At 35.5% G+C, this 13,637-nt stretch overlaps 1 protein-coding gene across 4 annotated transcripts in view; it reads right to left on the bottom strand.

The window, feature by feature from the left end:
- Positions 1 to 13,637, bottom strand: part of mettl4 (methyltransferase 4, N6-adenosine) — a 58,754-nt gene that overhangs the window by 27,935 nt on the left and 17,182 nt on the right. For 2 of the 4 annotated variants that reach the window (XM_062021577.1, XM_062021576.1), the window contains exons 5-8: positions 12,403 to 12,577; positions 12,222 to 12,322; positions 7,411 to 7,502; positions 6,690 to 6,777 (exon numbers count right to left, since the gene is read on the bottom strand). In XM_062021577.1, coding sequence (XP_061877561.1) covers positions 6,690 to 6,777; positions 7,411 to 7,502; positions 12,222 to 12,322; positions 12,403 to 12,577 — 456 coding nt within the window. The remainder of the gene's footprint in view (positions 1 to 6,689; positions 6,778 to 7,410; positions 7,503 to 12,221; positions 12,323 to 12,402; positions 12,578 to 13,637) is intronic. The other 2 variants (XM_062021579.1, XM_062021578.1) reach the window with 1 other exon arrangement.

Raw genomic sequence — 13,637 nt, 5'->3', positions numbered from 1 at the left:
GTGTTATAACTTGCATGAAGTTCAATAATAAATCAAATAAAAGTGTTATAACTTGCATCAAGTTCAATAATAAATCAAATAACTTGCATCAAGTTCAATAATAAATCAAATACAAGTGTTATAACTTGCATCAAGTTCAATAATAAATCAAATAAAAGTGTTATAACTTGCATCAAGTTTAATAATAAATTTTAAAAAAGTGTTATAACTTGCATCAAGTTCAATAATAAATCAAAAAACTTGCATCAAGTTCAATAATAAATCAAATAAAAGTGTTATAACTTGCATCAAGTTCAATAATAAATCAAATAACTTGCATCAAGTTCAATAATAAATCAAATAACTTGCATCAAGTTCAATAATAAATCAAATAAGTGTTATAACTTGCATCAAGTTCAATAATAAATCAAATAACTTGCATCATGTTCAATAATAAATCAAATAACTAGCATCAAGTTCAATAATAAATCAAATAAGTGTTATAACTTGCATCAAGTTCAATAATAAATCAAATAACTTGCATCAAGTTCAATAATAAATCAAATACAAGTGTTATAACTTGCATCAAGTTCAATAAATCAAATAAAAGTGTTATAACTTGCATCAAGTTTAATAATAAATTTTAAAAAAGTGTTAACTTGCATCAAGTTCAATAATAAATCAAAAAACTTGCATCAAGTTCAATAATAAATCAAATAAAAGTGTTATAACTTGCATCAAGTTCAATAATAAATCAAATAACTTGCATCAAGTTCAATAATAAATCAAATAAGTGTTATAACTTGCATCAAGTTCAATAATAAATCAAATAACTTGCATCATGTTCAATAATAAATCAAATAACTAGCATCAAGTTCAATAATAAATCAAATAAGTGTTATAACTTGCATCAAGTTCAATAATAAATCAAATAACTTGCATCAAGTTCAATAATAAATCAAATACAAGTGTTATAACTTGCATCAAGTTCAATAAATCAAATAAAAGTGTTATAACTTGCATCAAGTTTAATAATAAATTTTAAAAAAGTGTTAACTTGCATCAAGTTCAATAATAAATCAAAAAACTTGCATCAAGTTCAATAATAAATCAAATAAAAGTGTTATAACTTGCATCAAGTTCAATAATAAATCAAATAACTTGCATCAAGTTCAATAATAAATCAAATAAGTGTTATAACTTGCATCAAGTTCAATAATAAATCAAATAACTTGCATCAAGTTCAATAATAAATCAAATAAAAGTGATTTTCTTTTAATTTGTCTACGAGTGGTTCCTCAAGATCACTTGCAATGTCGCATATACATCTCGCAACTGTGTCGTTTGACAGTGGGACAGCTTTTAATTTTGCTGCGCTTGTCTCGTCAAGCGCAATTGTGTGTGGTTTTTTGCATTGTGCAATTCTGTATGCAACTCTATATGAAGTTGAAAACCACACACAATTGCGCTTGACGAGTTGAAAACCACACACAATTGCGCTTGACGAGACAAGCGCAGCAAAATTAAAAGCTGTCCCACGGTCAAACGACACAGTTGCGAGACGTAGAACAACTCGTAGACAAATTAAAAGAAAGTCACTTCTATTTGATTTATTATTGAACTTGATGCAAGTTATTTGATTTATTATTGAACTTGATGCAAGTTATAACACTTCTATTTGATTTATTATTGAACTTGATGCAAGTTATAACACTTTTATTTGATTTATTATTGAACTTGATGCAAGTTATTTGATTTATTATTGAACTTGATGCAAGTTATAACACTTTTATTTGATTTATTATTGAACTTGATGCAAGTTATAACACTTTTATTTGATTTATTATTGAACTTGATGCAAGTTATTTGATTTATTATTGACCTTGATGCAAGTTTTTTGATTTATTATTGAACTTGATGCAAGTTATAACACTTTTATTTGATTTATTATTAAATTTGATTTATTATTAAACTTGATGCAAGTTATAACACTTATTTGATTTATTATTGAAGTTGATGCAAGTTATAACACTTTTAATTGATTTATTATTGAACTTGATGCAAGTTATTTGATTTATTATTGAACTTGATGCAAGTTATAACACTTATTTAATTTATTATTGAACTTGATGCAAGTTAAAACACTTTTATTTGATTTATTATTGAACTTGATGCAAGTTATTTGATTTATTATTGAACTTGATGCAAGTTATAACACTTTTATTTGATTTATTATTGAACTTGATGCAAGTTATTTGATGTATTATTGAACTTGATGCAAGTTATAACACTTTTATTTGATTTATTATTGAACTCGATGCAAGTTATAACACTTTTATTTGATTTATTATTGAACTTGATGCAAGTTATTTGATTTATTATTGAACTTGATGCAAGTTATAACACTTATTTGATTTATTATTGAACTTGATGCAAGTTATAACACTTTTATTTTATTTATTATTGAACTTGATGCAAGTTATTTGATTTATTATTGACCTTGATGCAAGTTTTTTTATTTATTATTGAACTTGATGCAAGTTATAACACTTTTATTTGATTTATTATTAAATTTGATTTATTATTAAACTTGATGCAAGTTGTAACACTTTTATTTGATTTATTATTGAACTTTATGCAAGTTATAACACTTTTAATTGATTTATTATTGAACTTGATGCAAGTTATTTGATTTATTATTGAACTTGATGCAAGTTATAACACTTATTTGATTTATTATTGAACTTGATGCAAGTTATAACACTTTTATTTGATTTATTATTGAACTTGATGCAAGTTATTTGATTTATTATTGAACTTGATGCAAGTTATAACACTTATTTAATTTATTATTGAACTTGATGCAAGTTAAAACACTTTTATTTGATTTATTATTGAACTTGATGCAAGTTATTTGATTTATTATTGAACTTGATGCAAGTTATAACACTTTTATTTGATTTATTATTGAACTTGATGCAAGTTATTTGATGTATTATTGAACTTGATGCAAGTTATAACACTTTTATTTGATTTATTATTGAACTCGATGCAAGTTATAACACTTTTATTTGATTTATTATTGAACTTGATGCAAGTTATTTGATTTATTATTGAACTTGATGCAAGTTATAACACTTATTTGATTTATTATTGAACTTGATGCAAGTTATAACACTTTTATTTTATTTATTATTGAACTTGATGCAAGTTATTTGATTTATTATTGACCTTGATGCAAGTTTTTTTATTTATTATTGAACTTGATGCAAGTTATAACACTTTTATTTGATTTATTATTAAATTTGATTTATTATTAAACTTGATGCAAGTTGTAACACTTTTATTTGATTTATTATTGAACTTTATGCAAGTTATAACACTTTTAATTGATTTATTATTGAACTTGATGCAAGTTATTTGATTTATTATTGAACTTGATGCAAGTTATAACACTTATTTGATTTATTATTGAACTTGATGCAAGTTATAACACTTTTATTTGATTTATTATTGAACTTGATGCAAGTTATTTGATTTATTATTGAACTTGATGCAAGTTGTAACACTTTTATTTGATTTATTATTGAACTTGATGTAAGTTATTTGATTTATTATTGAACTTGATGCAAGTTATAACACTTATTTGATTTATTATTGAACTTGATGCAAGTTATTTGATTTATTATTGAACTTGATGCAAGTTATAACACTTATTTGATTTAATATTGAACTTGATGCAAGTTATAACACTTTTATTTGATTTATTATTGAGCTTGATGCAAGTTATAACACTTTTATTTGATTTATTATTGAACTTGATGCAAGTTATTTGATTTATTATTGAACTTGATGCAAGTTATTTGATTTATTATTGAACTTGATGCAAGTTATAACACTTTATTTGATTTATTATTGAACTTGATGCAAGTTATAACACTTTTATTTGATTTATTATTGAACTTGATGCAAGTTATAACACTTTTTTTGATTTATTATTGAACTTGATGCAAGTTATAACACTTTTTTTATTCATTATTGAACTTGATGCAAGTTATAACACTTTTGTATTATTTATTATTGAACTTGATGAAAGTTATAACACTTTTGTATTATTTATTATTGAACTTGATGCAAGTTATTTTATTTATTATTGAACTTGATGCAAGTTATACCACAGCTGCACAGTTATTTTATTTATTATTGAACTTGATGTTATTTTATGTTATTGAGTTTGAATGTATACAACTTGATGTTACTTGATGTTCAATAAATTTGAAAATGTTAAGCTTGGCATTAGCGTTCTGTTGGGGCAAAGGGGGCAGGTGGGGCTTGAAAACTCCCCCTTGTCCAAAGTGGGGGATGACAAAAAAAGTTTGAGAACCACTGCTGTAACTGAATAGTGAATAAATAAATAATAAATATACCATAGTAAGTAAACAAATATTAAGTACATAAATAATCTTTATCTCAAAAGAAAAAAAAAAGGGTTCAAGATGTTCATCATAATTATTGTTCTGTGTACTTTGTGAACACTTGCAGTTTGAACAGTCTACAGCTTGAGTGACTACAGCTTTATTTACATATACACCAATTTTCTTGAGAACCTACCGTAATTTCCGGACTATAAGCCGCACCTGACTATAAGCCGCACCAGCTAAATTTAGGGGAAAATACAGATTGCTCCATATATAAGCCGCACCCGACTATAAGCCGCAGGGTTTTGATGTATAATTACCGTAGTATATAGGGGTTCCTGTTACCACGGAGGGGATTGTCGGGACAGAGATGACTGTTTGGGAACGCAAAGCGTCCCATTTATTAACAATAAATCTTTCAATCATTCAATCAAACTTTCACATCTTTGACATGGCGAACAGCATTCGTGCAGAGTACAAATAATACAACGGTGCAAAGTAATACAAAGTGCTCGCCTGTACGTTATCAAAATAACCAGCCTACCGGTATATGAAAAGTCAGTCTTTAATCATTGTGTCATCGTCTTCCTCCTGCGTACTAAAACCACCGAAATCCTCTTCGTCGATGTCGGAGAAGAACAGGCCGTATATAAGCCGCACCGTTGTATAAGCCGCAGGGACCAGAACGAGGGGAAAAAGTAGCGGTTTATAGTCCGGAAATTACGGTATATCTCTCCTTGTGGCGACTTTTACACTAATGTCATCCGTTTATGTTGTTCACTTCTGGTAGCGACTTAGCACAGAATCTAGCGATAGCTCCTCTCTGCTGCTTGCTCGGTGTGTCAAATATTTAACTACAACTCGGTTTAAAAGTGCCTCCACCCATAGCCTGTGCGGACTATGGTACTGTAGTGTAGCGGCTGGGTGGCTGAAATGTAGTTTCAAACTTAACAGCCTTTCACCGCAGTGAGCGAGTAGAAGCTCCATCTATTCCGCGCAAAAACATGAGGATACAAACCTAACATAAACAAAAGAAAAAAATTGCAACACATTACATTACTACTTATAACAAAACTAATCTGAGTACTCTCAACACTGGTTATCTAGCCGTAAAACACTGAGGCAACCTTAAGCACTTTGCACATTTTTTGGTCCATATCGCCCAGCCTTAGTGCAGCCCTGTACAAGACCCATCCCAACATCCTCTCTCTTATCCAGCTATTTTATCTGTGCAATGACGGCTATGACTAATGTGTCTGTTGCTTTAAGAGTAGCTCATGTAAGTGTATTTTAGGTCAAATGGACCTATTATAAAACAGTCAGAAAAGTCGTGTCGGGTGTTGTTGCAGCCTGGAGCCTCCTCCCAGGTCATGCCTAGACGTGTCCAATGGTAAGCTCATAAGCTCAAAAGGATCAAGAAGACAAAAAAAAAAGTTTGCTCATTGATGTGAGCCCAACTGTACTTTAAGTGTCAGTGTAGAGATCAAATGTTTTCTTTATTAAACTAATTCGTAATTTTTTATTCAGACCATAACCCTATTTTTAAGTACTTTACTCATTTGTATGATAGTTTGCGTTTATTTTATAGACGGATATTTTTTTAATTGCCGTTACTGTTTAGTTAAAAAATACCAAAGACGGAAGGAGACCAGGGGCCGTACTTATCAAGCTTCTTAGAGTGCTATTTTACACTTAAGTCCTGAAAATTTGCGAAATTTAGTCCTACTCTCAAATTTAAGAATAAAAGCTTTTTATCAACGTTCTTAAGTCTAAGAATCACTCCTACTCTCCACGATATTTAAGAGACCTTCAGAGGTGTCTTAAGTGGTTAGGAGTTGCCAGCAGGGGATGGCACTGAGGCGAGAGACGTGCGCGAATGTTCATCTTTGTTTGATGACGAGCAGCTGATCAAACGGTATCGTTTAGACAGAGCAGGTATTATTTTTGTCACAGATTTAATAATTTTCGATTCCTTGTTGATTTCTGCGTGTGGCTGCAGTGGGCTAGTATATATAGAGCCACCCACACCAGTTTCAAATTAGTTGCCTAATTAATGAATTGGAAAGAAAATGTTATGAGAGTAGCGTATGTGTGTGGCACACACATACGCTAGGTTACAGCATGTGAGGTGAGTGACGTCAGTGAGTGTGTGGGCGAGAGAAGAGAGGGAGCGGTATTGTGAGTGCGAGCGGGGACTAGTTTGTTTTGTGTTGGATTGGCTGTGTGCAAGCAATCAATAAAGCAAGATTTGCAACTAATCGCCGGACTCATCATTCACTCTAAAGTCGTCACCTGTGGAGACCCACTGCCGGGTAAAGTGAAGGGTGTTGCCCCGAGCATACATCCTGGAGAAGTGTCTCCCCTGCCTCTTTGTTACGGTCTGGGAGCAGGAAGCAGGAAAGGTGCAACAAAAAGGAAACATTTATTTTTGATTCATTGCCAATATTGTTTGTTTGTTTTGTATTATTTTGTAGTTTATTGTCAAAATATACACTCCCATTGTCCACTTAAATATTTCTAAGATATTTCTTTTTTCTTAGACAAGGGATTCCCTTCCGTGATTGGTCATTTCTATGGACACAGAAATGACGTCACCTAAAATTCCGTTTACGGCACATAGTAATGTCGTAATTCAGCTCTGAGTGTGACTCTTAAGATTCAGTCCTACACTTCGCTGAAAGTGTGAGTAAGACGCTTGATAACTAACTTTTAAGTGCAGCTTTCAGCCAAGAATTTATTTACTCTTAAGTCAACTCTTAGCAGACTTCTTAGGAGTAATTCTAAGAAGCTTGATAAGTACAGCCCCAGAAAAGCAAGCTTTTACTTTAAAAGTAGTTCCTTGCGGAAGGCCCCCTACGAGATGGCGGGGGGCATGACACGGGAGGTCTCCAGCCTGCCGACATATACTGGAAAAGACCTCACTAACATGACAATAGTGCAAATCTTTTTTTTTCCTTATTTTGAGAAAAAAAGGTCCCTTATTTTTAAATGTTGAGGTATGGATGGGACTTACCTGACAATGAGGGCTTGTGGGAGTGAAGAGCTGACGGTACGCTGACAACCAGGCGCTGATTCTCCACGGGGGTGCTGAAGGACTCTGAGGAGCTGCGTAAAAGACAGCAAGAGGACGTTTGGACACATTCTACCGTATTTTTCGGATTATAAATCGCTCCGGAGTATAAGTCGCACCAGCCGAAAATGCATAATAAAGAAGGAAAAAAACATATATAAGTCGCACTGGAGTATAAGTCGTATATTTTGGGGAAATCTATTTGATAAAACCCAACACCAAGAATAGACATTTGAAAGGCAATTTAAAATAAATAAAGAATAGTGAACAACAGGCTGAATAAGTGTACGTTATATGAGGCATAAATAACCAACTGAGAACGTGCCTGGTATGTTAACGTAACATATTATGGTAAGAGTCATTCAAATAACTATAACATATAGAACAGGGACGGCGTGGCGAAGTTGGTAGAGTGGCCGTGCCAGCAATCGGAAGGTTGCTGGTTACTGGGGTTCAATCCCCACCTTCTACCATCCTAGTCACGTCCGTTGTGTCCTTGGGCAAGACACTTCACCCTTGCTCCTGATGGCTGCTGGTTAGCGCCTTGCATGGCAGCTCCCGCCATCAGTGTGTGAATGTGTGTGTGAATGGGTGAATGTGGAAATACTGTCAAAGCGCTTTGAGTACCTTGAAGGTAGAAAAGCGCTATACAAGTATAACCCATTTATTTATTTATCATTTAACATGCTATACGTTTACCAAACAATATGTCACTCCTAATCGCTAAATCCCATGAAATCTTATACGTCTAGTCTCTTACATGAATGAGCTAAATAATATTATTTGATATTTTACGGTAATTGTTAATTTCACACATAAGTCGCTCCTGAGTATAAGTCGCAACCCCGGCCAAACTATGAAAAAAACATATAGTCCGAAAAATACGGTATCTAAAGGGAAACTGCACTTTTTTTTTTAAATTTTCCCTATCGTTCACAATCATTATAAAATACAAGACAATGGATTTTTGTTTTTTTTGTTTTGCCTTATGAATATTAAATAAATGCGATCACAATGGAGCCTATTGGAGCCGTGCAATTCCGCCTATAAAGCCCTTAAAAAGCATCCAAACACCTCCATTGAGGCTTTATATGCACGATGTAAGTATAAATGTTATGTAGTAACGGGCATATTTATAATAACATTTAATATTTATGTGTTTTGATGATTTTAAGCATACTCTGCGCATGAATTAAAAAAATGCATCATGTTTTTTTTGTTTATTTTCTTCATCATTGATTATTACTCATTGCAGACTTCATGAGAGCCAACAAACATAAAATAACATCACTTACTGTGCAATGTCTGCTGTCATTAGGAGGCTTACTGCAAGGATGTTCATATATTCCCATTTAGATAAAGAATGACTCATCATTTTGTCCACCAGCAACACTGAGATCAATATTCATGCGTTCGTTACGTCTCGTCTCGATTACTGTAACGTATTATTTTCGGGCCTCCCTATGTCTAGCATTAAAAGATTACAGTTGGTACACAATGCGGCTGCTAGACTTTTGACAAGAACAAGAAAGTTTGATCATATTACGCCTATACTGGCTCACCTGCACTGGCTTCCTGTGCACTTAAGATGCGACTTTAAAGGCCTACTGAAATGAATTTTTTTTATTTAAACGGGGATAGCAGATCTATTCTATGTGTCATACTTGATCATTTCGCGATATTGCCATATTTTTGCTGAAAGGATTTAGTATAGAACAACGACGATAAAGATTGCAACTTTTGGTATCTGATAAAAAAAAGGCTTGCACCTACCGGAAGTAGCGTGACGTAGTCAGTTGAACATATACGCAAAGTTCCCTATTGTTTACAATGATGGCCGCATGAAGTGAGAGAGATTCGGACCGAGAAAGCGACAATTTCCCCATTAATTTGAGCGAGGATGAAAGATTTGTGGATGAGTAAAGTGCAAGTGAAGGACTAGTGGGGAGTTGAAGCTATTCAGATAGGGAAGATGCTGTGAGAGCCGGGGGTGACCTGATATTCAGCTGGGAATGACTACAACAGTAAATAAACACAAGACATATATATACTCTATTAGCCACAACACAACCAGGCTTATATTTAATATGCCACAAATTAATCCTGCATAAAAACACCTGCGTGTTTGTTATGCTAGCTCCTAGCTCCTCTGCTAGCTCCTAGCTCCATAGAACACGCCAATACAATTCAAACACCTGATCAACACACACAATCACTCAGCCCAAAAGACCGTTTACCTAACCCAAGGTTCATAAAGCTTATATATTTTTAAAAAGTTACGTACGTGACGCGCACATACGGTCAAGTTATCGAATGTTTAGCAGCCAAGGCTGCATACTCACGGTACCTGATATTCAGCTGGGAATGACTACAACAGTAAATAAACACAAGACATATATATACTCTATTAGCCACAACACAACCAGGCTTATATTTAATATGCCACAAATTAATCCTGCATAATAACACCTGCGTGTTTGTTATGCTAGCTCCTAGCTCCTCTGCTAGCTCCTAGCTCCATAGAACACGCCAATACAATTCAAACACCCGATCAACACACACAATCACTCAGCCCAAAAGACCGTTCACCTAACCCAAGGTTCATAAAGCTTATATATTTTTAAAAAGTTACGTACGTGACGCGCACTTACGGTACGGTACGTGTTATGCTAGCTCCTAGCTCCTCTGCTAGCTCCTAGCTCCATAGACGCCAATACAATTCAAACACATGATCAACACACACAATCACTCAGCCCAAAAGACCGTTCACCTAACCCAAGGTTCATAAAGCTTATATATTTTAAAAAAGTTACGTACATACGCAAAAAAAAGCCAAAGCTGCATACTCACAGTAGCACGTCTGCGTCTTTGTCATCCAAATCAAAGTAATCCTGGTAAGAGTCTGTGTTGTCCCAGTTCTCTACAGGCGTCTGTGTATCCAAATCAAAAGTCCTCCTGGTTAGAGTCTCTGTTATCCGAGTTCTTCCATCTTGACTGCATCTTTCGGGAATGTAAACAAAGAAGCGCCGGCTGTGTACTGTTGTGGCTGACTACGTTCGAAAAATACGTCCATTTCGCACCGACAACTTTCTTCTTTGCTTGCTTGGCTTCCTTCTCCATAATGCAATGAACATGATTGAAACAGATTCACGAACACAGATGTCCAGAATACTGTGGAATTATGAAATGAAAACAGAGCTTTTTCATATTGGCTTCAATGTGGAAGGCATACCCGTGTTCGTCGGGCTACGTCACGCGCATACGTCATCCTCAGAGGCGTTTCGAACCGGAAGTTTAGCGGCAAATTTAAAATGTCACTTTATAAGTTAACCCGGCCGTATTGGCATGTGTTATAATGTTAAGATTTCATCATTGATATATAAACTATCAGACTGCGTGGTCGGTAGTAGTGGGTTTCAGTAGGCCTTTAAGGTTTTACTACTTACGTATAAAATACTACACGGTCTAGCTCCATCCTATTTTGCCGATTGTATTGTATCATATGTCCCGGCAAGAAATATGCGTTCAAAGAACTCCGGCTTATTAGTGATTCCCAGAGCCCAAAAAAAGTCTGTGGGCTATAGAGCGTTTTCTACTCGGGCTCCAGTACTCTGGAATGCCCTCCCGGTAACAGTTAAAGATGCTACCTCAGTAGAAGCATTTAAGTCCCATCTTAAAACTCATTTGTATACTCTAGCCTTTAAATAGACCCCCCTTTTAGACCAGTTGATCTGCCGTTTCTTTTCTGCTCTGCCCCCCTCTCCTTTGTGGAGAGGGGGGCAGATTCGGTGACCACAGATTCGGTGACCACAGATGAGGCCGCTAGCTTTCCAAAGTCGGGACCCAGGGCGGACCACTCATCTGTGCATCAGTTGGGGACGTCTCTGCGCTGCTGACCTGTCTCCACTCAAGATGATCTCCTGCTGGCCCCACTATGGACTGGACTCTCACACTATTATGTTAGATCCACTATGGACTGGACTCTCACAATATTATGCTAGATCCACTCGACGTCCATTGCACCAGTCGCCCCACATCTGCGGTCCCCTCCAAGGTTTCTCATTGTCATCCCATTGGGTTGAGTTTTTTCTTGCCCTGATGTGAGATCTGAGCCAATGATGTCGTTGCGGCTTGTGCAGCCCTTTGAGACACTCGTGATTTAGGGCTATATAAGTAAACGTTGATTCATTGATTGGTAATCCTCACGAAGGGGCGGGGGGGATCAGGCATCTTTTCGTGTCGTCCTCAACAGTTTCGGATTCTAAATGGCTGTCCAAGCAAGTGTCCCAACTTGTCGGAATACCTACTCAGACGTCTTCTGTCAAGGTGAGATGCATGATTTATGATCTAGAATAAACCTACAGGGAGCAAGGAAACAAGGAAGCAGCAGACCACTGCCATGTAAACATTGGCATACACGGAAGTGATCACGGCGCCGCTATAAATAGTTTGTCTGCATTGGCGCTTATAATACAATACAAACAATATCACTAATACTTGGTTAATATTCAAGTCGCAAAATATAAATGGAGTATTGTTGGTAGTTTTTGAAAGGTTACTTACTGGAGTTTATGGGCGAAATAGAGGGAGCTCCTATCGGCTCTGCTGTAAGCTGACTTTTATTTACATTGATATTTAGAATACATTTTAAATATATCCATCCGTCATGTCTTTCATAACGATTGTGAACTATAGGCACAATTTTAAAAAAAGTGCCTTTGAAGGAATGCAAAATAAAGCTGCCTCTTTTTCACCTTTTTTCCTGGGAGCGACAATACCGGCCCAGGACCAGCACCTCATACGGCTTCTTGTGCGGTGAATCCAGCGGGAACACAAACTGGCCTTCCGTGGTAACCTGCAGGAGAAAGACCACCAAAGACTTACAACCCTAGTAGTCAGTGTTGTCACATGCAGTAGTACCTCATACTGTCATACCTTAACCCACAACCATTCAGCCACAATCTCCACCCCCCAGTGCGGATACAGCTCGTCTCGCACGAAACGCAAGTGCTTGGGTCGGTTTGTAACCCAGGTGACCACCAAACAGTTTGGAGATGCCAAGCTGGGTATGGGGAGTCTTTTCAGCTGAGACGAAGGCAGAGAGTTGTATCTTCAAGGAGACAAAGAAAAGTTAAATGTACTGTATCAAGATTGCGATAAGAGCTGTCTCTCAGCTAATTGTTATGCTTTTAAGTTGCTAGCAATGTTGAGTTACAAGCATCCCCGCTACTAGTTAGTGTAGCGAATGCCACAGTCAACTCTAGTCAAATCTGACCAAAACATCCGGTCTTACTCGCTGGCACTAGTTGATAACTAAAGATCCACATAACTTTGTTTTTCGAAGCATGGGAATGAAGAGAGGGAGTTTAGATTAGATTTACATTTAGATTTATTGGTCCCCGTTGGGGAAATTCATTTTTATTGCCATACATTTGAACAATAGACATTACACATCACGAAACAAAAATAACAAAAAGACATCATACATGACCAACACACATTTACAGGCTTGTCAAAGGTTGGCCGGGCCTGCGGTTAGGGGCGGCTATAGCTGCAGGGATAAGGCTTTTCCTTGATACTCAAGATACTGAGAATGGCAGTTCATTTTTCGCAATTGATTGTATTATTACTAATTTAGGGGAGCTAAGTGTATGGAGACACACAGTTAGCTGCTAGTTGCCTCTGTCTACCAAGGGACTAAAAATAAGAGGGCGTCGGCTTTTGTAATCAGCAATAATCATAATGGACAACTACACATTCATTTTCAGAAAAAATCTCCCGATACTGATCAGAGGCCGATCAATCAGTGCATCTCTAAATACGTGTTTGCCATTTATATTATATTAAATATACACCTTTATCATCAGGCTTTTTAATAAACATGTTAAACTCTTATGTTATATTTGCTATTTTTATTTATGTTGTGTTACTTACTACCGTATTTTTTGGACCATAGGGCACACCGGATTATAAGGCGCACTGCCGACGAATGGTCTATTTTTAATCTTTTTTCATATATTCGGCGCACCGGATTATAGAGCGCATTGAAGGAGTAATTTTTTTTTCTTCTAAATGTAAAACCCTTCCTTGTGGTCTACATAACATGTAATGGTGCTTCTTTGGTCAAAATGTTGCATAGATTATGTTTCACAGATCATCTTCAAGCCGCT

This window comes from Entelurus aequoreus, linkage group LG15, assembly GCF_033978785.1.
Source record: "Entelurus aequoreus isolate RoL-2023_Sb linkage group LG15, RoL_Eaeq_v1.1, whole genome shotgun sequence".
Taxonomy (NCBI): Eukaryota; Metazoa; Chordata; class Actinopteri; order Syngnathiformes; family Syngnathidae; genus Entelurus; species Entelurus aequoreus.
This window is presented reverse-complemented; position numbering and strand designations above follow the sequence as displayed.